Raw genomic sequence first — 24541 nt, forward strand, 5'->3', positions numbered from 1 at the left:
TGTTATTTGTGCAAGGGAGAGGGTCAAAGAATCTTCACTGGCTACACGTGGAATCCAATGGTTCAGCAGTGTATACATGATCAAAGTTCCGTGTGTAGTCATGTAGTTCTGACCCCGGGCATGTTCAGTGTGTTTAGTTGTGTAGTAATTTAATTTGTTAGGAGAGGATTGATTAATTGAGCAGCAGCAGCAACCATCGAGAAAATTTCAACTTATGTATGACCGACCAATCATAGATGGCCAGCCAGAGTTTACAAAGTTTGAGACTTGTACACAGGTATTTGTAAAGTGGTAACTGAGAATGTTTTGTATTTTGTAAATTCTGTCTTGATTAATTGATACAATGGCTTCTTTTTCTTTTGGGGTGCGATGCACATTTTTCCTGTCTTTTCATCCAGGATACCCGTATGCCTGTCTTCTGTATGTCAAAGGTGCGTTAAATAGGGATGGAACCAGAATCATCATCATGAGCAAAAATCCAGTTGGAATTTTATTACATGTGTAACACAATCAAATCAATGGTTAAGGACCAAGTTTCTGCGCCTTGTATGTAAAAGTTAGGCTGATTGCAAAGGTATGATGCCTTTCCAAAACAAGGTGTGGCCAAGCCACGATGTACCCTGGTGTATACCAAAATGAAGGTGGCTTGTATACCGTGGAAATTGCAAGAAGATGCCTCATTGGGACGAATTTGACGCATACATAGGCTCAGAGAGAGGTTACTAATTGGGGATTCTGTGAAAGGTTGCAAGAAATATTTATGGTCCTCTTATGTTCCACAGGAATGATGGCTAAGATAACAGAATTTGAGCTAAGTGAAATACTATACCATAACGTACTGAAGTTATCCGGGTGCAAAGAGGCTGAACTGTTATAAAGCGCAGATGAATAGGCAACTAGCAGACGTAGAAATGAACAGGGTCTGATAATTTCATTCCTTTTCATTTTTGGTTTTTGCACCGGCGAATTGGTCAGGTATCCTTGGCAGCTAAATTTGTATTTTTTTTCATATTTCTTTACACTTTAACTGTTGGAAACAGGAGTTTCTTATGATATGATGTGCTAATGGTGGTGAAGTTTATTATTATTATTTTTTGGTGGAATTTAGTATTGTTTACCTTTTAGTAGAATTTTCAGGCTTTTGAGTTCGGTTTCCGATTTGCATAAGGTTCATACTCGATTCCAAAGATATTAGAGTTCTAGGTTTAGTTTGGGCTTGATTCAAGTTCACAATTAATTCATAATTATACGGAATATTTAAGTTGTATGTAAATTATAAATGACGTACGTTATAATACATATAATTTATTTAATAATTGATATCATTATTGTTAAAAATATATATACTTATCTTCTTAATTGGTCGGAATGGACTTTCATCAAGTTAAGCCTCATTAAATCCAAATTCAGCTCACAATTTTATTGGATATCAAAATGGATTCCATTTTGAGACCCAAACCAAACTCAACTCAACTCAATGATATACAAGGTTCAGACACTTACATTTTGCCTATTAATATAGGCCGAATTCAGACATGTATACCCTCTATATAATTGATAGGCAAAGTGCACATATATTTTTTTGGGCCATATATAGGAAACAATTTTTTATAGGTCGAGTTCAGGTTTGTCCATCCTATTAACACCTGTGTAATGTATTTAATAGGCAAAGTGTACGTGTTATATTTGTATCTCATCTTAGCACACTATACCTTAGTTATTCAATTTTACACTTGTTGTATTTGATTAAAATTAATAAGCTGAGCTCAAATTTGTCCGCCCTATTAACACGCGTGTAATGTATTTAATAAGCAAAGTGTACATATTATATTTGTACCTGATCCTAAAACACTATACATTAGTTGTTCAGTTTTACACTGGTTATATTTGATCAAAATTAATAAGCAATCGAATGAATAGAATATCTTTATCTATTTCTATATGTAGACACCAGCATGATAAGAAGCGGAGCGACACTATGAGTCTACGAGAGTGGGCAATTACCCCTCTTCCTCCCTCTCAATTTTGATGGAAAAATCATGAAAACTATACGATGTTTTAGGTTTTTGTCACAATTGCGCCAAATCAATTCTAAGGAATACCCTTCTCATTTGAAATTACGACCTATATTTTGAAAAATCTATATGTCCTTTACATTGTTTCCTAATTGACCAATAACTTGAAGACATCTCTCCTTATGGTACAATAGTTTCAAAGCTAATTAAATAGAAAATTGAATACTACTTGAATAAAATCTAGAAAATTTTAAGAAATACCCAAATAAATACATAGTTGTACATTGATATCTCTTTACATAATAATTCAATAATTTTTGAAGTATAATAATGCCCTATTTAAAGTATAATACTGTCCTATTCACCACCGAGCATGATGTTAAAAGAAATTGTCAGTTTATGGTTTGTTCAATATATTGTTATATTACGAATCAGTAAAATATAATCACAATTCACTACTGATTACACTTATATTTATAAAAAAGATCTAAAATCAAATTTTTTAAAATATTTCTACTAATAACTTTCTATATCTTTTTTGGTATTTTGGCACTTTTTTTAAAAGTGTACATGCACGACATGTATCTTTCCCAGTAGTTATATGCAAGTTGTGGTGGTTAAATTATTATATGACTAAATATATTTAAGTGTCATTTTTTTTAGAAAAAATTGTATGGTCTTCCTAGGAAATCATACCGTCAATATGTGTATCCTTATTGAGGGTTCCGAATGGTAAATCTGCATATACTTTGCACATTCTGTAGTAAAATTATTTTACTATAAAACAAAATACCCATGAAGTTATTATTTTTTCAAAGAAACTAAAAAATATTTTAAATAAAAACAATAGCTTTGGTGAAGGCTACAATTAGGGTTGCAAATGAATTGAATCGCTCACGAGTAGGTCAAGTCGAGTTCAAACTGACCAAATCGAATTCGAAGTCGAACTCAAGTTCAAAAATATTCAGTTCGTTAGCTCGCGGTATTTATATATAATTTTTATTTTAATAGTAAAATTACATATATATATCTCTAATATTTTTGTTAAGAAAAATTATTGTTTTATTAATTTTTTAAAAATAAAATAATTATATTTTTTATTTTTTTAAACTCGAACTTTACATTTTGAACTCATCGGACTCGAGTTTCATAAAACTAAGTTAAGACTCAATTTGATTAGACCAAAACTCGACTCGACTCGTTTGCACCCGTAATTGCAATATTTCAAAATGATCTAGTGCTCAATAAAAGATCTAGCCCAAAATAACGGTGAGGGCAGCATGCTGCTTTTGTAAGTATATATACTTGTAATATTAAGTTATATATATATATATATATATATATATATATATATATATATATAGGAGTTGTAGTTTGTCTATTGGGTGATTTTCATCTGACATTTTAAGGGGCAATTTAGGGATTGTATAAATATCATACAAGTAATCCACCTTAGTGTACAAGCAGGCCAAGCTCATTGGAGTATGAGTTTACTAAAGTGCCCTTTGTGAGATGATAATTACATTCGCAAATGGTGTTTATGTGTTGTTAGCGACAATTTCACCCTTTTAACTACTCGTTTAGTATAATGGTAAGATAGAAAGGAAATGGGGTGAATTGGGGTAAAACCATCCAATTGAATTAAATGTGTTTAAGACGATATATTAATGGGCCAAAGTAGAAGAACCATTTGAAGACTATTTGTGAACTGTAACTGTAGAAGTTTTGTGCTCTTCATTGTTAAAGCTCAAGAAACATTAATTGAGTTCTTCCAACAAAACACACTCATTTGAACTAAACATGTTGAAGAGTTCATTAAAGTGTGGGAGATTAAGAATCTGATAAGCGTATATTTTACGTGTTTTTTTAGTGTGTTTTATTAGTTAGATTTGGTAGTTTTAGTTAGCTTTATAGCTAATTAACTAGGTTTCTAGTGAACATATGTATTTTATGGTTTAACTGGTAAAAATTGCATTTCTATAGATTTTAATCGCAAACACTTCATGTTTTTGTAGGTTTAATGATTCAATCATCAAATGGCATGAGTTGAGAAGATAATTGGATGATTGATGATGGTTTAAAGTGATAAAAAGAAGATATGAAGTGCAAGAGAGGAAATGCAATTAAGAACAAAAGAAGAAAGGTTTTCCAGCTTTGACACCTTGTGGTATTTTCACTATATATTGGGCTACAATGATCGGATTGAGGTGATGCTTATACTATTTTGAAGCTAAGAGATGTATCTATATTTGGTATGAAGACATCAAAATCCATTTTAGTTGTCTTCCTTGTCAAAAAGTCGAAATACAGAAGTGCATTTTTATGGTCGAAAGCTGAAATAAGGTTCTAACCAGTTAAGGGTATTTTGGTCATTTATCAGTCCACAGAGTTTCCAAATTGGATGATTCTTGATGCATTGAAAAGCTAACTCAAAGGGCTACAACTTTCATGTTTTATACAAGAGCTAGTTCAGCCTCTAACATTAAGAAAATAGTAGTTGAAATTGGGCCAAAAATAAAGCAAGGATAAATTCTGCCCAGAAAAGTGTAAACCTACAAAGATCAAAACGGGGGTCAAAAAGCGGGCACAGGCCGCGTTTTCTACCCGCGCTTTAGTAGATTTTGGCTGCAACTTACTCTGCAACTTGTGCCCTTTTCACACAACCTTTTTGACCACTTTTTCTGCAAAGATTCCGGTTGCAAATGATCAGATGATGCATGGAAACTTTGAGAAGCAAACTTAGAGAGTTTCAAGAGTAAAAAATGACAACTAGAAACAACTCATTTGGCTCTTGAATCCTCTATAAATAGCAGCCATTGAAGGATATTTTAAAAAATTTTAGAAGGCTAGAGAAACTCACCAAAAATATAGCTTTCATTAGAGTTTCCTTAGTTCATTAGTTAGGGTAGTATAGAGTAATTAGTGTAGTGTTTCCTTCTTGTATTTGTAGTTAAATTTGGATAAAGATTGGAGGAGCAAAGATGGAGAGTTTGAAGCTCATGTGATAAGGGTGACTTCTCTCCTATTACTTTCTCTTTTGTATTTGATTTCATGTTTAACTATAATACAAGTTTGGATCTTACTTTCATGTTTAGTTAAAGTTTATGCCTAGAGTTATGGTTGAACTTGCTATATCTTGTTAGTGATGTTTATTTGGTTATGTGCTGATATTATTTTGAGCAAGTTATTTATCACTTTTGCTTTTCTAATCATGATTAACCGGCCATTAATTGTGATTATCTAAAGGTATTAAATTTGCAATGAGAATTGGAATTTAGGACTAGTTCAAGAAAGTGATAAACCTAGAGAGTACACTCATGAGAGTAGAGGTGCACCTTTGTGGCTTAAGTGACTTGTTTCATGTAATTTCATAGAAAAAATGACTTATAGTTAATTTCATAACCACGAGAGTAGGTATGGCTTAATACAAGTATAGTTGATTCACTATGAGAGTAGGTTTCACATATATTAGGAAATTACGCCATAACTAGCCAAGATAATAGCATTCATTTAACCGGTAATCTCATTTGCAAGTATAGTAAGAAATTCCATACCTCTAGGAGTTTTCTAGTATTATTTTCATTAATTTTATATTTATGGTAGTCTAGATAATAAAGGAGTTCGAAAAACACCGGTAATTGTCACTCTTCCCTGTGGGATCGACCCTTAATACCCTATACTCGCTCACGATTCGTATACTTGCGATAAATCACGTGTGGAGTATTTAGGAGTTTATAAATATAAAACATGATTGTGGATGAGCTTAATTGTATATGTATGCCCCACGCTCGTCAGAATCATTTGATCTCAACATTACAACTATAACTAAAGACCCTCCATCTTCTCCACCATTTGTAGATTAGTTTCCAAACTAAGTGGCAATAATCGTAGTCATTAATATATAAAATTGTGGGTTCAGATGTTTTCATTTCACACCATCAGAGTCAGATTTGTAGAGGTATGCTCATTTTCACTCATGCTTCTTGTTTTGTGAATGGTATGAACTGTATAGTTTTATTTGCACAATAAAATTCCTGAATTAACTTTTGTTGTAGCTATTGTAGGTGGGTGAAGTGTGGGCAAATTTTCTTGTTAGATTGCACTTTGCTCCAAGGTACAAGGTAATTGTGTATTTCCACTTGATGCATGTCATCTGTTGTTTAAATGTGATTACAATTTTATTGCACTGATTACAACTATGTGGCATCTTTAACAAGTGTGTGAATGATTGATCCAATTTTAAAATTATATTACAGATGATGCAATTTTTTATTTCAATCGTTAAGTGCATGAGATGGTGTGCGTGGATTGAAATTGCTATTTGAATTGACAGGTCTCTATATTCATATGCTATGTTATTTTCTTACTAAATTTAGTTGAACTCATGAAACAGAAGTCTTCCGAAGTAACAACAAAACCAAACTCCATACCATAAGCAGTGACCACAATTACTAAAATTCAAAACTCTGTAGAAGGCGCTTAGCCACCAACCAAGAAGTGCCGTACCTGGAGAAGCAGAAATCTAATTGTGTCCATTCTCATCTCTATACCACCTACTCTTCAATACAAAGGATTGCGAGACTGTACCTCAACTATTTGCCTACTTACATCTCAAGACTACGACTTTATCTATCTATCTATCTATGTAAATACTATGAGGTTGAATAGTAGAATCATTTAGCATCAACCCTCATTTTGAATTACAACTATGTCTATTATCTGTTCATTATGATTGCGTAAACTTTTATAGTTCTCTCAGCTGATTATCTACTATAATAGTATGCAACGTTTTATCTATACATGGTATGACATTTTTGGCTACCATTAATAATATGCCTTGCTTAAGGTAAAAACAAATTGTCCAACGTACCAAATTATTTAACAACCCCACAGGTGTAAATTCCCATGCTTTGCATGGGTCTTCTCCCTAGTACATCTATATAAAATGGTTATCATTTTGATCAAAAAAAAAAAAGAAGAAAATAATCGCTTTGGAGAAATCACCGCCTAGGCTGGCAATGCCATTTAGCAAATGCGATCTCCAGGCTTGATTTTCTCTACAAACCTACCTCCTTTAATTGCCTGGAGATCGCAATCCAAATTCATGGATTAAATCACCATTTCCCATCTCCGATCCTTGGCGAGGAAGATAAAGGATAGAATCTCAACATGATATTATCCTAGAAAATCAATGCAAAAGGAAACTAAAAAATGCATTCATCTTGGGAATCAAAAAGATTAAGATGGTCTGCAATATTTCTGGGAGTTTCAAACATTTTAACCATCATTCTTGGGATAATTCTCATGTTTGGGGCCAACCCACCTTGTAGAAAAGGTGATATTGCGCCTTTTCTTGCCATTGTTTTCGTCTCTAGCCTCAGAATTCCTGCCATGCTATGCACTGCCTTTGCCCAGCGAGCCATGGCTACGATCATCATCGACTCCCAGTCCGAGACGGAGACACGCGTCGTTGATGCTGCAACCCTCCGGCATGAAAGACGGGTATTCCTATGTTATCATGAAGTCAATATTAAAAGATTTTTTTATCGTTTTATTGTTGTATTTGAAATATTATTTGAGATAATTTCTATAGAGCTAAAATGATAGTGTAGAAATAAAAAAAAATTGATTGAAAAATGTGTTTGTGATGTAAATAAAACAATATTTGAGAAAGTTTGCTATCCAAATACACCCAATGTAAGATCACCATCTAAGGTTGGCTGGAATTTGTTGAGTTTTTCAAAACTTTTGTTTTTAACTTAATATTTGACTATTTCAAATAGGGAAGTGATATAGGTTTGTTTGGATAGGAGTTTATTTGGATGATTTATTTGAAATAATTACTGTAGTACTTTGTGTGATATGATGTATGTGAGATAAAAAGTTAATTGAAATTTATGAAGTAAATTACTTTATTTCAAAACATTTCAATTGTTATTGGCTTTCCATATTTGTTATTGGTATTCACCAGTGACTTTATATCATCTAAAAAGACAAAATGACCCGGGATTTGTTTATAGTTCAAGATAGGGGTGTGTTTATACATTGATAACTAGATTTTGTTGAGTTTTTAAAAACTTCCAAGTTAAAGTATGATCTGACTACTTTTTTAAAAAAGAGTTAATCATAATATATACTATCATCATTGGATGCATGATATATATGCAGAATTTGGATTTTAAACTCAAATTCTGATTAGTTGTTATACATCCAATGATAATGATGTATTTGCTGTCACTGTATGGAAGATTAATCCAAATAAAAAAAATGTACACTTGACTAATTCAAATGGGGAAGTGGTATTGACGCTACCATATCCGTTAATGGCATTCGGTACTGACTTTTTGTGGTCATGTGAAAGGAGAATAACACCCATTATTTGATTATAGTGCAAGATAGGAGTATATTTGTACACTGCTGGCTAGATTTTGTTTAAATTTGAAATTTTTTAACTTAAATGTATTTTGACTGATTCAAATAGGGAATTCATGTTGGCACTTCCATATTTGTGGCGGTCAGCAGTTAATTTTGTGGTCATGTGAAGAGAAAAAATTACCCATTAGTTAATTATAGTGCAAGATAGGGGTGTGTTTGTATTTTTATGGGATAACAAAAATCATGAAAAGTGCCATTGAGAACTATAGGAGTGCCGATGCCAGCTTCCATTCTCATATTGCAATTTTATCATCAAAGCGGAAGGAAGAAATAGTGATTTAAGACTGTGGGCAATTGTTAGGCTGTTTAAATTTTTGTCCTGACTTAATGTTGTATCTCAAATTTGATTCCTGTACCATCAAAAGAATATGAAGATACACTACGGATAAGACAAAAAGTTATTGCCCTTGTTAGTGGCTTGGCTAAGATTCCCTTCTTTGCAGTAAGGAAAGAAAATTATTTGGTTTTCTTCGTTTTGTTAATGTGCATTGTACTTTCTAATTTCTGTCTTATGTATTGTGGATTGGTATGTCCACAAGATTGAATAGTTCATTCTGTAAATCAAACTCTTCTACAATTTTTTGGCTTTAATTAGGTTGATTTCTTTGGTTGTGTATTGCAAAAAGTGATTGGGGTGAGTAGACATTATTGTTGTTTGTTTCAAAAAGTTGCATATTAATCAGGAAGGAGTTACGCAACCCCTCTTCAACAAATTGATAAACTTTTGTAGTACCTCAGGGAATAGCCTGAGTTGGTGCACAGCTATTTTCAGTTTTTGGAAATAAGGTTTACCATTACACCCTAGAACGGGTTAAAAGATGGAAGATTGAACTGACTAATCATGGCTGAAAGCCTAAACAATCAGACTTCGATAGGGTTGCAAACGAATCGAACCGCTATCTCAAAATATTAAACTCGAGTCGACTCGCGAACTCGAGTATATATATATTATTTTTTTTACTTTAAGTATATATATATATTTTATTTTAATAGTAAAATTACATATATATCCTTAATATTTATTAAGAAAAAATATTATTATTTTTTTATTTTTTTAAAAATAAAATAATTATTTTTTTATTTTTTTCAAGCTCGAACTTTAAATTGTCAGCTCGTCGAGTTCGAGTTCGAGTTCAATAAAATTAAATCAAAACTCGATTCGATTAAACTAAAATTCGACCCAACTCGCCTCGTTTAACACTTCTTGAGAATCAAAGGAATGTCAGGGCCTCAGGGGTGATTAAGTCGCCATGCCTCATTTCTAGGACGAAAGGACAGGCTAGGATAGTGGCGGTATTGGCCATTTATTTAAGGTGTGAATGTGGTAGATACACTTTGACTTATTTGAGATATAGTGTACTTTTCCAAGAATGTCAGAGTCCCAATGAACAAAATTGCTCTAGAAAAACAAGTGATTGAGCAATTTTCTTAGGTAAACCCATGCCCACTATTAATCAGATGCAGATCCCCATGTACACGGTGACATTTATATTGCTCCCTCCGTCCTACTTTAACAGTCCTATATTCCTTTTTCATTTGTTCCAAATTATATTCCACTTTTTAATTGAAAAATGTAGTTGTATTTTAATTTTTCTAAAATACCCTTATTCAATGTAAGTAATTGTTACTATAAACCTATCCCATTTAATGAGAGTTGATTCTTTTTTTATCATCAATTCAAGTTCCCATAAAGTTGTACCATATTTAATGTGAGGGTATTTTAGGAAAATAGCAATCTAAATTTATTTTTCCAATAAAGTTAACTACTTTTTCTTAAACTGTATGAAAAAGAAGCAGAACTATCAAAGTGGGACGGAGGGAGTACAATATCAAGAGCATTGTGGAGCGCTCAAAGCTAGTAACGTGCTCATGAATAGGTTTTGGTCTCAAGGAAGTCTAGAGTTATGGTTTAACGTGCTCATGAATAGGTTTTGGTCTCAAGGAAGTCTAGAGTTATGGTTTTACAGGCTGACATTGCATATTTTTCACATGTCTTGCCTCTTGCTTTGTATCCATCAAAATAAGTGTCATGAAATAATAGAAGCTTTTGTGATTGCATGGAACAATAAAAAAGTCCCGGGATTCAATACTGCATTTTTGAGTGTTGAAAAAAATGTAAGTCATAGCTTGTATTAATTATATTCTCCAGCTGATGCCAAATGTTTCCAATTCAGGTATATATATTTTTTTAATTTTAAAATTTAAAATTTTTTTTAATGTTCTGTCTCTTAAGCACTTCGCCAGAATAGGTGGTCATCTTTGATCAAACATTTTAATGTTTGAACTTTTACAATTTACAGTACATAGTTAATACTTATCCAAGGATTGCTCCTATCTATTTTACAATTGAAAGATTTTATAAGAAGAAAATTGAAGTAAGACCATGTTAAAATTAGTGTGAGTTAAAAAGATGGATGGAAAGATAAAAGGTGATTGGAAAAATGTGTTTGTGATGCAAGTACAAATATTTTTCCAAATAATCACATATCAAACAGAAATGTCATGGAGGATGTAAATTAGATAGTGAGAAAAAATACTCATTTTGTGGAAATATATGAGTACACACATACCGTTTAATAAATATTAAAAAACATGGTTTGTATACGTTGTTTACATCTTGATGCAGGTTTGTAATGTTGGAATACATCTCATTTTAAACAATCTTCAACTATTTTGAAAAATTAATTTTTGGAGTTTACTGTTCTTTATTTATTTCTAAGTGTTATACTTCGAATACTATCAAAGATGAAGTTAGAGGAAAAATCTGGGAGCCAATATTTTTTCAATTTTTTTTTCATAATTTTTGTTAGGACGCAAACTCATTTTGCTAGCTTAAAACTGCTGAAGATATTCTTTCCTTTAAACCATGAGCAATCTTACAATGGGAATTCAGCTCATAGACCTCAGTTTGGTTTGAACAATAATCAACATCAAAGAGTTCTGAAGAACTTCATTCTACTAAGATACTAAGCTCTTGCATCCGTCTCCAAATTTGAGTGGACGGCACAATTTTCTGTAGTTGTATATCTGAAGGATCATAATTTTAAGAACCATGATGTAGAACTCTCATGGTAAAAGATATCCCTGTTGAGGGCATGTTCATTGTGGATTTTATTGTTGAAGTTTGTGGTTTCAAAGACATTCTTTGGGAAGCCAAGTAGACACCTAAACAAGTTGAAGTTCATTGGACTCTAAATTAAGATTTTACATGAATCGAGCTGCTAGTTTATGTTATTTGCTTGAAAGATGATGAACATAACAAAATTCAAAGGAAGTTTGATTTGTTGTACTATTGTTCAAGCTTATTGATGTAAATGCAATGATTAATCCATATGCAATTGATGGAAAAACCAAAAAACCAATTTTTTACTGAAACCAATTTTTCCTGAAATGATGCATGTCTCCTTTTGTAATGTCTACAATCTTATGGACTTGCAATAATGTTATCATCTTGATTTTCTTATTTACAGAAAATTCGTCATTGGATTGTTCCCCAAGAAAGTCTCACAACTGTTTCTTTGTTTTATTTTTGATCAACAGAAGAGATATAAGAGGTGGGTATGGTGTACGCGCTTTGCAATGACAATTACAGTGTTTCAAATTTTGGATGCAGCATATCTTTTGGTCAATGTCACAAAATCCATTCATCAAGAAAGGGCATCCAGCAATTGTGTGCTAGGTAAAGTTAGATCTCTTATCATAGATTTAGGCCTCAAGCAGTTAGTTATGGTGCCAAATTTTGGGGCATTTCATGTCGAAATGCAGTAACATTGTCACAAGCTATTTGGATGTTCAGGATGCAGTTCCAAAGTCCATATCCTAAAATTTCCATGTCATTCTTTGAAAAATACACTATTCATCTCAGTCCTCCCAATAATTTAGTAGCAATATACAGCATCTAAATTGAAATGCTCATTTGAAGCTGTAGCTCTTTTGGAGCCTAATTCTCTTAGGCTGCATTTGGATAAGAGGACTTGGAACTGATGAAGGATTTCAAATGAGTAATTTTGGAAGATTTGATTTCCAGTCCTCACTAGTCGAAATAAATTGTTTGTGTGGAAAACAAAAGAATTTTAGTAGCTGATTCTGAATCAGCCATTAGGAGGGCAATAATGCATTTTAAGATTTAAGGGACAATTTTCAAAGCTTCCTCTTCTCCACCAGCAACAGCATTCACCACACTCACCTCCATGGCTCCGCTGTCCAAACAAAACTGTAACAATATACACTAGTATGCGAATCTTCACCCCAAAAACTTCCAAATGCCATATGCCACTCCCTCTCTTTTTCTTGAGCTCCACACCTTCCTCTCACTGTGAGTCTCTTAGAATGTCTGGATCTATGGTGGTTGATTGCCTTTTTTTTTTCCAAACGATAAGAGAATTTCATTGCTTTAAGGAAAAAGATTACATGTACGAGCAACGGCTCGAGATAAACTATACAAGAAGTGTTCAAAGACACTGAGGAAACAGTCTTTCCTCATCAACAATAACGCCTAAGGCATCATCACTCAGTTTTTTGCTAACTATCATATTTTCTTTCCTACACAAGCCAAAGGAGCACATGCAAAACAATCTCTGTAGCTTAGAGATGTCTTCCAGCACTGTTGCCATTTTGTTGTCCGCAGGACTCTGCTGTATGATTTGTCTCCGCAGCTCCTTGTTACAAAAGTTCAGCTTGACCTTGCTCCAATTGCGTTGCACAGCTTTGCACAAGACCAGCTTCAGTGGTAGTGCTTCATCTAGGAGTTTGTTTCCCAGACTTGTCTCTTTCAGCACCCACCCTACCATTCTATTACTTACATGTTCCCTGACTATGACTCCAATTCCAAAAGTTTGCTGTCCTTTTTCCTTGGTTGTTGCCATCTCCATAATCATAGCTCCCTCATTTGCATAGTCCTGGTCATGTAATTCTTGCCTAGGGACTGTTTCTTCTGTGCTCTCTCTGTCTTTCGTGAGTTCTACCTGCAGCAATTCCAACCATTCCTTATGTGCTCTTCCTATTGTTCTTAATGGTGGACCTCTATCTGATTTCTCGAATTCCTTTTTGTTTCTTTCTTTCCACACCTGCCACAAGATATTTGCAGTCAAACCAATATGTGCCATCCCTTCTGGCCTATGCCTTGCTTCTGAGATTCTTAGCCACCAACGTTTGAAATCTCCCTGCTGATCCTTAGCTCCATCCCACTGAATAGGAGCTGCCTTCCATATGTTCACCGCGTGAGGACAAGTCAGCAGGATGTGTTCAACTGTTTCCTGTGCTGTTCCACATGTTGTGCATATAGGATCACCGACCCCCGTTCGTCTACTCATTGCTTCCCTCACTGGCAAAGCTCCTTGAATGCATTTCCAGATGAAAAATTTGATCTTGTGCTTAATGTTGAGCCTCCACAGTGTGTTCCACATCTGTACTACTTGTAGATTTCCTTCTACATAACTAGAGCTAGCTCCCTCAGGGTTACACCTTTTTCCTTTTCTGTTTTGCTTCATCAGAAATTTGTATCCTGAGTTAACCATGTATAGCCCTCCCACCTTTGGTTGCCAATAATAGCTGTCCTCCCTCTCTAATAGGTTCAAAGGGATAGCTAGAATTTTTTGCGCATCATTTCTGTTGAAATTTCTGAAAATGATATTCCTGTTCCATCTATGATGACTTATTAGCTCATCCACCCTTTCCAGCTCACAATTGCTCAATCGACATGTAGTTGGCCTTCCTGTGGCTGTATCTGGGATCCACTTGTGTTCCCAGATGCTTGTACTATGACCATTCCCTATCCTCCTGATCAGTCCTTCATTGACCAAACTTCTTGCTCCCATTAATCCTTGCCGAATCCAGGATGCATTTTTGGTGGAGCTGCATTGTAAGATGGAGTCCTTTGGAGAATTTTAGGATATGGACTTTGGTTCGATAACAAGGCAAGCATAGGTGCATTTAAACAGAAAATTGGTTCTCTCACCTCACCTTTTTGATGTGTTTTGACCAAAATTCATCTGTAGGTCAGTTTGATAAGATTGAGTGTCTAAACATTAAGAAGAGGGAGACGAAATTGCTAAAGTGAAAAATACACAAAAAATCATAGCTTGTTACTCACAGAGCCTTGTAAGGTTAATATTGCTGGCTTATGCAATATGCTCAGAGTAACACACTCTTTCAATAGTTTAACCTATAACAAAATTATGTTTAATGATTATTAGCTTATGAATATTCATTGGTGAACTTTAAATTGTAGGCTTGTATAAGTTGTCATTTTACATTCTCTTCCTATTTGGCCTAGTCACTGTACCATTTTATTGATTTTTTATTTTTTTTGAAGTTAACTGTTCTACCTATGATGGTTGCTTCCAATCAACCACAATTGAAATGCCTATTGTTAGCTAATGTAACCTTTCTAAGACACTACTTTTTGGGAGACAAATTCTGAACTTTCGAATCTCAAAAAGATTGCTTTATTGGTTGTTAGTCAATTGTTTGAGGTTGATGGAAATATTTGTCTGATCCATTGGTATTGCCAAATAAAATCACTGTTGTTTATTATGTGTTTGATTTTATCTTGTTCAATAGGCACTGCATGGAATTACAGGTACTCTTCATATGCATTGTACAAAAAATCCTTTCACTCAAATAGTCTCCATCATGTTGCAATATGGAACTTATTTCTTTTGATATACATCACTGTCGAAATACTTGGGCCCTTCTGACAGATTTCTTTCATTAATTAGCCATCATTGTGCAGCTGTAAACTTGTTTATCTAATGGTTAAGGGCTTCTATCTGACCATCCTGACAACTTCGGTGGTAGTTTTCACTTCATAAATGTTGTTTACCACCTAAGGATTGGACTTGCTTCAACTAGTTGAAGACACTACATAGAATCATTTCCTCCAGAATGACTTGATGCTGAATATCATGTTTCTCACCCTATCTCACATTTTTTTAATTTATTTTTATGGGTGCATTGGAAAAGGAGAGTTAGTCTATAGGAACTAAATCCCCCATTCTGTCATGGTAAACAAGACACTTAATTAGGTCATATCCAGTTCTCCATTTTTTCATCTTTGCCTCCTTCAATTTCTTTTCAAAAATTTACATATGAATCTTTTCTTCGTTAATATTTTCATGCTACCCACCCATGTTCTCCATCTACATTTTTGTTATTGGTTTGTCCTCAGTATCAGATTTTTCATTCTTCTTCAATCTCATGTGAACTATTAAAGGAACATGTTAAAAGCCTCTTTTCTCATCTATTTTCATTACGTTCAGTTTAAAAGTAAGTTTTACCATTTTAATGGTGCATGTGATGTGATTATATTCCCGTGCATCACGCTACTTTACATCCATAGCAATATGTGGTCTTCCACATGAAAGATACATATACTTTCATCGGAAGAAATTTTCTCTATTTCTGCAAATCTTTTTATTTTTATTAATTCAGTATTATCAATCAAGTCTACTATATCCTCATCCGCTTCAAATCTCTTTTTATTAAATTTCTTAGGACATTGATTTGCTAAGTGTCCTTTTTCTTTACAAAAATAACATTGGCAATCTGTTCCTGCAGTGGCTTGATTAATATGTATATAAAACCATACTTTTTTCCATTTACTTTCTTGGGTCCCCTTATACATAACGTCATTGAGGCTTCAGCATAGATATGGGCGTACAGTTCTTGTAAAGCCTCTACAGTTACCTCTACACACACACACACACATATATATATATATATATATATGTACACACACATATATATATCTATATACATATACATACATACATATACATATACACACACACACATATATATATATATATATATATATATATGCACACACACACATATATATACATATATATGTACACACACATGTATACATGCAAGTGTATATTTATATATGTATATACATATATATGCATATATATATATACATGTACACACACATATATATACAAACACATATAGATACACATGTACGTACATATAGACACATATATGTACATATACATACATCTCAAAATGGAGATAGACGGTTAAGGGTAGCAGAAGTGCTCATATAGAAATGCCCAGCAGCATCACGCCAGCCATAGTAAAAAAAAGTGACTCTTAGCTCAATGCTAAGTTGCGTCTCTGTTAAGTTGCATGGGTAATGAATGAAAGCACTCAAGATCTAGGGATGAAAAAGCAGGCGCAATCTAATAACCACGTAGAGACTCTCTTTCGAAAGTGAGAGCACCACCAGCTTGGTTGAAGAGCTAACTGAATTCAAAAAAATTATCTTACGAAAACAAGGGAGTAGGGTGCCTATAAAAAAATTTATTCGACCCACCCCCTATTTGACTAAGGATGGAAAGAATGCCGGCCAAGTTCGGACAAGGGAATGCTCCCCCCAACCATTAAAGGAAATGCTCGGCCAAGTGAATGAAATTGAACGAAAAATATCGCCCGGGAAATGGAACGGATTTTGATTGGGATATGTTTGTATATGTACATATATATGTTTGTGTGTGTGTATATATGTATATATGGATTATATATGTGTGTGTATCGTCCAGTTGAAGGGGGCCTTCGAAATAGTTGAAAAGCATGCACTACTACTTCAAAAATATTGAATATTTTATTTCTGGAAACTTGGGGATGTATGTTGTTATGCTGCAGGCATGACAGAAGACTGAGACCAGACCTTTTGTGAGGTACAATAATGTAAATTTGGTGCGTCAACAACTCTACATGGTGACTTCATAAAACTTTTCAATTCAATCTCATAATTTTCATACTCGCACTGTGAATCATAAGCTAGAGAATCAAAATATAGCCAATGTTCAAGGGCCTTGTTTTCTGGTCATGGATCGATAGTCTAATCTCAACTTCCCATTCTCCTTCCAATCCTTGTACTTCCCCTTATATTAAAATTCTTTCTGAAGTAAAAGTATGTAAATACAACTACCTTATCAAGTTCTAGTCAATCTGTATAGATGCTATCATGTTGTTTGATTTGTGGTGTCACAAATCTTTAAATTGTTAATCTTTTCCTTTTATGCGTTGAAAATTAAAAGTTTCTAAATGTTACGACAGGACTTGCTTTGCGTGGTACTAAGGAAAAACTTAAGACACTTGCCCTTTTCATGGGCGTAGTATGTTGCACTACAGTGGTCCAATGTTGTGCTGGATCTGATGTGTTGAGATGGAGATCATTCTATGCAACTGAAGGCAACCTTTGGAAGGCACATTACCAGGAGGTATTTGATCATGGCATTCGTGAGGCTTTCTGCTGTCTGGGACGTGTTAAATACTTGTAAGTCCTAATGTTTTGTTCATTGTACACTTCATTATCTGATATTTTTAACTCTAGTTCTTTTTTTTTTTTTCCATGGCATAGAACTGCCTTGGAGGAAGATGAAATATATTCAGTTGCACAGTTACTTGGCGATCTTGTAACATATCGTGCAACAGGCACCGGACATCTGGAACTTTTGGCAGGTTCATGTTTATTCTTAGGACAACCGTACAAATTTGTATTAATTTGTTCTTAGATAACATGGATAAGAGCCCCTAAAATTCAGGTTTCTGCTTGTGCAGCTAGTTGAGTTTAAACTTGTAAGTTGACTGTCTACAATAACAGTGACTGTTTGTCCATTTATGTTCAGGGTAGATCACCAAATTCTTCTCTTTGGTTTAATTAATTATCCTTTACCCGCTTGTAGTTTTACAAGCTACTTATACCCTCTGCTTTCCTGTGCTTTGGGCTAAAAGATAAGTTGAACAATCAACTAATGTACCCACCATAATCAGTTATAAACTTCACATATAAAGATTTTTGTATGTATCAATCAATTCAAATAACTACAACTTGGAGAACCACTAGGAATTGAACAAAGAAAAATGTTATGTTTTCGCCACTTTAGACGCTCAAAATACTCTTAGAATTAAAACTGATGCACCCTCCATAGTCAGTTTTACTATGCCAACAATTTGCTTTTTGTGTTCAATTGAATTCTTGTTGTTTTGTATGATTCTGTGTCCCTTAATACGGTAAAACTGATTTCTTTTTTTTTTTGTCAGATTTACTGTTTAACTTACTTTTGGACTGAAACTACAGGAGAAAAAGGTGTCTTTAAGAGCAAAGCTTAAACAATAAGGGGGATATTAATATCTTGCCCAAAAGTTTACAATGTATGCCCCTATATGACACAATTGATATACATTGTATACTTAGTGCAAAATATGTACTTTAAAATGTGCAAAGTCCTTTTTGTTATTGCTGTGCAATAGCCTACATTCAAGTGATTAACTGCGCATGCAATCACCACTCTTTTGCACCATTTTTCTTCATTGCGCAGTTTTGTACACGTTAACCTTAAATTGTACTTCAACTGGTTGCAAAAATTGAAAAGAAGTTTTGTGGCTTCATACAGATGATAGATATTATTTTGACCAGTGGGACAAGCACATCAGGTTGTGCAAATTAAGAACAAAATAAAGTTATTTTTATTAAAACCAATGGAAATTATTAGAAGTTTTACTTTTTTGTTGTCAAAAAAAGATATTATGAATTTTTTTGTTACAAAAAAAAAAAGAAGTTATTCGAAGTTAAAATAGTGGAAGTTATTGGAAATTGCTAAACATTAGTAGTTATCTTTAGTAACAAGGGTAAAATTGGGAATATAGAACTTGACAAAAAAATTTTAACACCAAACCCATGGCTCATGCTTTATATACTGGAAGATGTCAACCTTTAGTGAGTTAGGATTTTGTGTCACCTTAAGGTGCATTCTCTTAATTGTCCTAAGCCACTGATAGTCATTTAAGGATATGCTTTTCTCGGCTTAAATCAACTTATTGCTTAATTGTGCAGTGACTATATTTGCATTCTGTCTTTCAAATGTTAAGCAAATATTGTTTCACCAAACTTTGTTAAGCATGTTCTGGAGTTTTCTAGCTTCAATTCCACTATTCCTTTGTGTTTTTTTCTTTTGGTTTTTAGTTTTACTTTTTCAAAAAAAATTCAGTTCATTTTGTAGTCTTCTCTGTGATTTCAAAAATTCAAATTAGTTCCCGATTTCAAAAGTTCAAATTAGTTTCCAAAGCTCAAAAGAAGAAATCTATACGAATTATCTGCATTGTATCATAAGCGAATCCAGGTGTTGATTGACAAACTAAATAGCACCATATCTTGGCCCAATGCATTTGCAAGGAACCAAGTAGCTTTTTTTTTTTTTTTTTTTTTTCCAACGGTATATATTAAATTTGATAATACAAGATGTCAGTTGCAAAAGTGGACATTGGTCCTATTATCCTCCTGTATACTCTCTTTGAGCCACAGAGGAAAACTTTGTTTCCATATTACATTGGAAACAAGTTTAGTTGCAAATTGTACCATTTTATGAGCACATCTATTTCCATCTCTATACACAAAAGAAAAAGTACGATACTGGAACATGTCAGTCAATTGTCTTATATTTTCGATTATGGTGGCTATTGGAGGAAAACTATACAATCACTTCGGTTTTACCCATATAGTAGAAACTTGGCAACAATGCATGAAGTAGAGTATGTTTTATGCCAAGATTTTCCTTTTTGTTTCCACTATAGAATAATGAGGAACATATTAAACAATTTATGGTAAAGTTTCAGGTGCAGATTTTTTGCTTCAATTTATTTATGATTTTTTTTAATGTGAATGCAAAAAGGTTGCACTTACTGTGCATACAATGTTTTAAATTGGTTTTATAAATCATAAAATTCATGTTCACAGTGCACATGGTTTTATATGGTTGATGCCTTTTAGTTAGTACATGACTAGAGTACCTTTTTTAAATAAAAAACCCTTCTTCCAGTTTTTCTCTTAATATATTGATCGTTCTTCCTTGGGATGGTCTGTTCTTGCCAAGTGTACCGAAAGTTTGTACAAGCATTTTCTGTGTCACTAACCTTTGTCAATAAGACAACGTGAAGGTGTGCTCTTGGTGAAGATGAACATAGTCTAGTGCAAGTGCAAAGAATCCTTGTTCTTTGAAAGAATTGAATACACTTTCAATGCTGATAGGGGTTTGCGTGGATCTATGCTCGGTACTAACTTAAAGTTAAAGATTGAAACAGCACCTCTTTGGTATGCATTTCAATGAATACATTTGAAAAGAACCGGAGATAATCCTTAAATACTGATACATAGAGTCATTAGTATTTATTAGTCAATTGATTTTTTTGCTTGTCGTTTCTCTTTCATGTCAGTTTCTAATTTCAGAGTTAACCTTTGCAAAATAATGAAGAACTTTTAAACTTTGATGCAACTAAAATTTTTCCCCTTTTCCTTTCATTTTTTTTTCCAGGATTAGCTTTATTGCAAAAATGTAGACCATTCACTCAATCACATGAAGAGTTGCTTGAGATACCCCCTGAAAGAGTTCATGAGGCTGCTGTTTTTCATCAATTTGCTGAAGCTGCCTATACGGTATTGTCATAATAACTTCCTTAGCATGTTTTCAGAAGTTTTTGTTCCTGCATAAACATTGGAATTGTAATCTACAGGGTCTTTTACTTGATGTTGGAAGAAACCCATTGATGTTTCCTTGTGCATGGCTCTATAGGCAAGGAATTTTCAGTCTTTGGAGCCGTAACAGGTTATTTACAAACTTAATATTAGTGTGTAAATTTTATGGACAATTTAAACATAGGCTTCTCATAGAAAAAAAGTGAAACACGCTTAAGCCACTTCTATTTGTTTACAAGATTGTGTAGTTTGATTTACGATTTTTTCTTATGTTTAATGTGTTTCAAGGACGCAAGTTTCTTATCCTGTTTTGTGTTGTTCTTCAACTCCTCCTTCCCAAGTTTGGGCATGAGTTGAAAACACATAACTGTCTGGAGAAAATAGTGAAAAACTTTTGGGCCACCATATCAGTTAGTTACTTTTAAGGAGATAGTGGGAAACGTGTAAAAGCACTATTATATTTGGTTTACAAGGTTTTACAAGAGAAGGACTTTTATATATCAATATTCACATTTTAAGGTAAGTGGAAATTAATTTAGTATGGACTAGTAAGGCCTTTAAAGTACATTGAGTTATGGATAGTGGGCACTGTTACCATTGTTGGTTGATTGAACTGCTACTCTCTAGGAGGCCTGCAGTTGAAGGGGATAATTGGTGGCGAGGTCATGCAGCAGCCTTTTTGAAGCATGTCAAGTCAACACCAGATGCGCTTAGAAAAGGACGTATTAATCAAGTGAGTCCATATTAGTTCGTACTGTGTAATCTGGGATTTCATAGAAACTTAACTGTTTTGGGTATTAAGGCCATTTTGTAATGTATGTACACATTTTCTAACTAGTTCATGGCGCTTTTTGCTTGTGCATTGGCATGTCAGGAAATTTGATAGTGATGTTCAATTTGGACTGTTTACCTCTTTTGTGTTAATTTTGTCATATCTTAGTAGCGTTGTAGGCAAAATGCTTCTTTCTCGGTTAAAATTTTCTTGTGTTCTATGTAGTTATATGATTTATTGTATCTGATGGATTGCAAAGGTTTCCACCCAAATTTGTTATCCTCATCCCCGTTTTTCTCCAGTGTTTTTGCCTGGCTACTTTTCTTGTTGACACAAGCACAACATCTCTCTCTCTCTCTCTCTCTCTCTCAACAAACACACATAAACTCTTCCATAACTAACTTTTCTTCTCAAATTCCTTTTGGTCTTGATGTGGTCTGAAAAGAAATCTATCAAATAGTTGCAATATTCTAACTTTACTTTATGGCCTGTCAGCCTTTTCTCACTCTTTTAAGTCTTTTAACAAGTTGATACTACCATTTTTCTACACTATTGTTTGTAAATGATGCTGTGATTAAAATACAGTAATAAAGTTAGAGTTGTTATTTCTTTTTCAGTTTGGAAGAGTTTGCTTTCCTTTAATTATTACTTTTTTTTTTCTAAAAACTATTTTATGCACATAACATATTCTCTTTTATGCATTTTGTAGCAAGTGAGGAACTTATTATAATCTTTTCTTGGTAATATTTTTCTAGGGCAAGTGTAAAGCATCATATTTTATGATGGTCTTACACCATCTAAAATCTGTTGTGATTGCTGTTAGAGGAACTGAGACTCCAGAAGACCTGATTACTGATGGTTTGTGTAGGGAATGCTGCCTAAGCAAGGAGGATTTGGATGGCTTAATTAAGTAAGTTGTGGTTCTTTTGATCACTTGTTATATGCTGGAAGATGCTTGTCTGGTGCTTGCCATGGGACAAGCATTGGAAATGTTGATAGGATTTGGATAAGTGAATAAAGTTCCTGAAGCACATGCTTAGTATATGTTTAGCCACCATGGTGATAACATCTTTTTCTGTTGCCCTGATTAATAATGCATGGTAGATTACTTTGGAAGTCCATAATCTATTATTTGTGTTAATAGTTATTGTCTTGAATTTCTTTGTTCATTTTAGCCCTTAAACAGTAAATATCAATTTGGAGTCCTCAAAGTTTTTTGATAGATAAATAAGTCCTTTAAACAACAATATTTTTCTATGGCTGACCTTCATAGCTTACTGTAAAACTTTTACAAAAACCTTTGTGTCTTTAGAGTGTTTGGAAGATGGTTAATGAAAGTTTGTCACCCTCCACATGCCGCCCACCCCTGTCTCCGAGCTCCATCACATCCACCGCCCACCCGGCCAGCAACCACCACTACCACAGCCCCCCTGCCCTCTTTTTTCCCCTACTCCCTCCCCCACCTGCCACACTCCCTCTTTCTCCTCCCTGCCGGCCACCCCCTCAGTCTTTCTTCCCACTTCCTTGTGTGCATTTGTGTTTTTTATTTTTAATGTATTTTGTAGGGTGTTTTTGTAAAAATTGTAGGGTGTTTTTATAAGTATTTTTGTGGGGTGTTTTGACATGTTACTATACATGGCATATTAGAAAAACTACCTTTCTAGGACAAGGCAAAGACATGCCAAGCACACTCTATATTTGGCATCTATTTGTGTGAATAATATACTATATGCGTGATGTAAAAGATGTCTTAAAATGATATATTTACTCAGCTATAAAATTGTTTTAAGAGAATAATCACAAAACAACAAATAATAAAATTGTGATAGTTGAGCAGTACAAATAAAAGTAGATACTCTCTTGTGCCAAACTAAGTACTCTGTATTTTTTAGCTGGACTTGATTCTTGTATAAAGAGAGTAGTCAAACTGTGCCAAACATGATAATTGAGCAGTACAAATAAAAGTAGATATTCTCTTGTGCCAAACTAAGTACTCTGTATTCTTTAGCTGGACTTAATTCTTGTATAAAGAGAGAAGCCAAACTGTGCATGCATTCATGAGAATTGGAAAAAATAAACATGACAGCTTCAATATTAACTAATAAAAACTTGAGAGGGTAACAGTAAACCTAAACTTATATGGTCACAGCCTTTGAAGTGTCTAACATTTAAGAAGTTTGCCACTTAGATGTTGCAACCTAAGGAAAGTGGATGTTGTGAGAGGTTATGATAGCATTGCACCACTATTTTAAGTACTAGCAGTGGGTAGGCTAAGTTTCCTCACAAAATACTTGAGTTTTAAGCGTAAAAATCATAAAAGCATAAAATACTAAGTTTCTTTCACGAAGTTTTGTGAGAGAATAAAAATCATTATTTGGAGTTTGAAGAAAGAAACGGTTCATCAGATGGCACTGCTAGTCCTCCTATTACTATTGATTGTGTTGGCATTGATCATGAATACCATTTCTGCATTCTGGAGGCAGCTCTTATTTATATGGATCAGTGTTTTGCCATAGACACGCATGAGTACAAAACCACTGTCATGATTATTCTTGTGATCTATTTAGTGGACCTTTTTAGCCCTGTCACTCTGCTCTTCCCAATGTTTTGTTTGCTGAATTAGTAATACTACCACTCATCTTTCTTCATCTTTCTGTGAGACAACTAAGCTTGTTGAAGTTGACTTTCATTTGATCGGGGAGAAGTTGGTTGAGCAAGTTTTCGGAATATTTCATGTAAAACCTACCAATCAATTAGTTATTTGTTCAGCACAACATTTTTTTTTGTAGGGGGAACCGGGGGCACTATTGTAAACTACAATTTTGTGCTAGTACTTCA

At 33.9% G+C, this 24541-nt stretch overlaps 1 protein-coding gene across 1 annotated transcript in view; it reads left to right on the forward strand.

Moving 5' to 3' along the window:
- The first annotated feature begins 7080 nt into the window (after nucleotides 1-7080).
- The window catches only part of LOC113724407 (uncharacterized), a 35937-nt gene continuing 18476 nt past the window's right edge, over nucleotides 7081-24541 (forward strand). The window contains exons 1-8 of the mRNA XM_072077038.1: nucleotides 7081-7517; nucleotides 11991-12129; nucleotides 17517-17736; nucleotides 17821-17921; nucleotides 20771-20892; nucleotides 20970-21061; nucleotides 21559-21664; nucleotides 22459-22613. Coding sequence (XP_071933139.1) covers nucleotides 7227-7517; nucleotides 11991-12129; nucleotides 17517-17736; nucleotides 17821-17921; nucleotides 20771-20892; nucleotides 20970-21061; nucleotides 21559-21664; nucleotides 22459-22613 — 1226 coding nt within the window. The 5' untranslated portion in view covers nucleotides 7081-7226. The remainder of the gene's footprint in view (nucleotides 7518-11990; nucleotides 12130-17516; nucleotides 17737-17820; nucleotides 17922-20770; nucleotides 20893-20969; nucleotides 21062-21558; nucleotides 21665-22458; nucleotides 22614-24541) is intronic.

Source organism: Coffea arabica, chromosome 2c, assembly GCF_036785885.1.
Source record: "Coffea arabica cultivar ET-39 chromosome 2c, Coffea Arabica ET-39 HiFi, whole genome shotgun sequence".
NCBI lineage: Eukaryota > Viridiplantae > Streptophyta > Magnoliopsida > Gentianales > Rubiaceae > Coffea > Coffea arabica.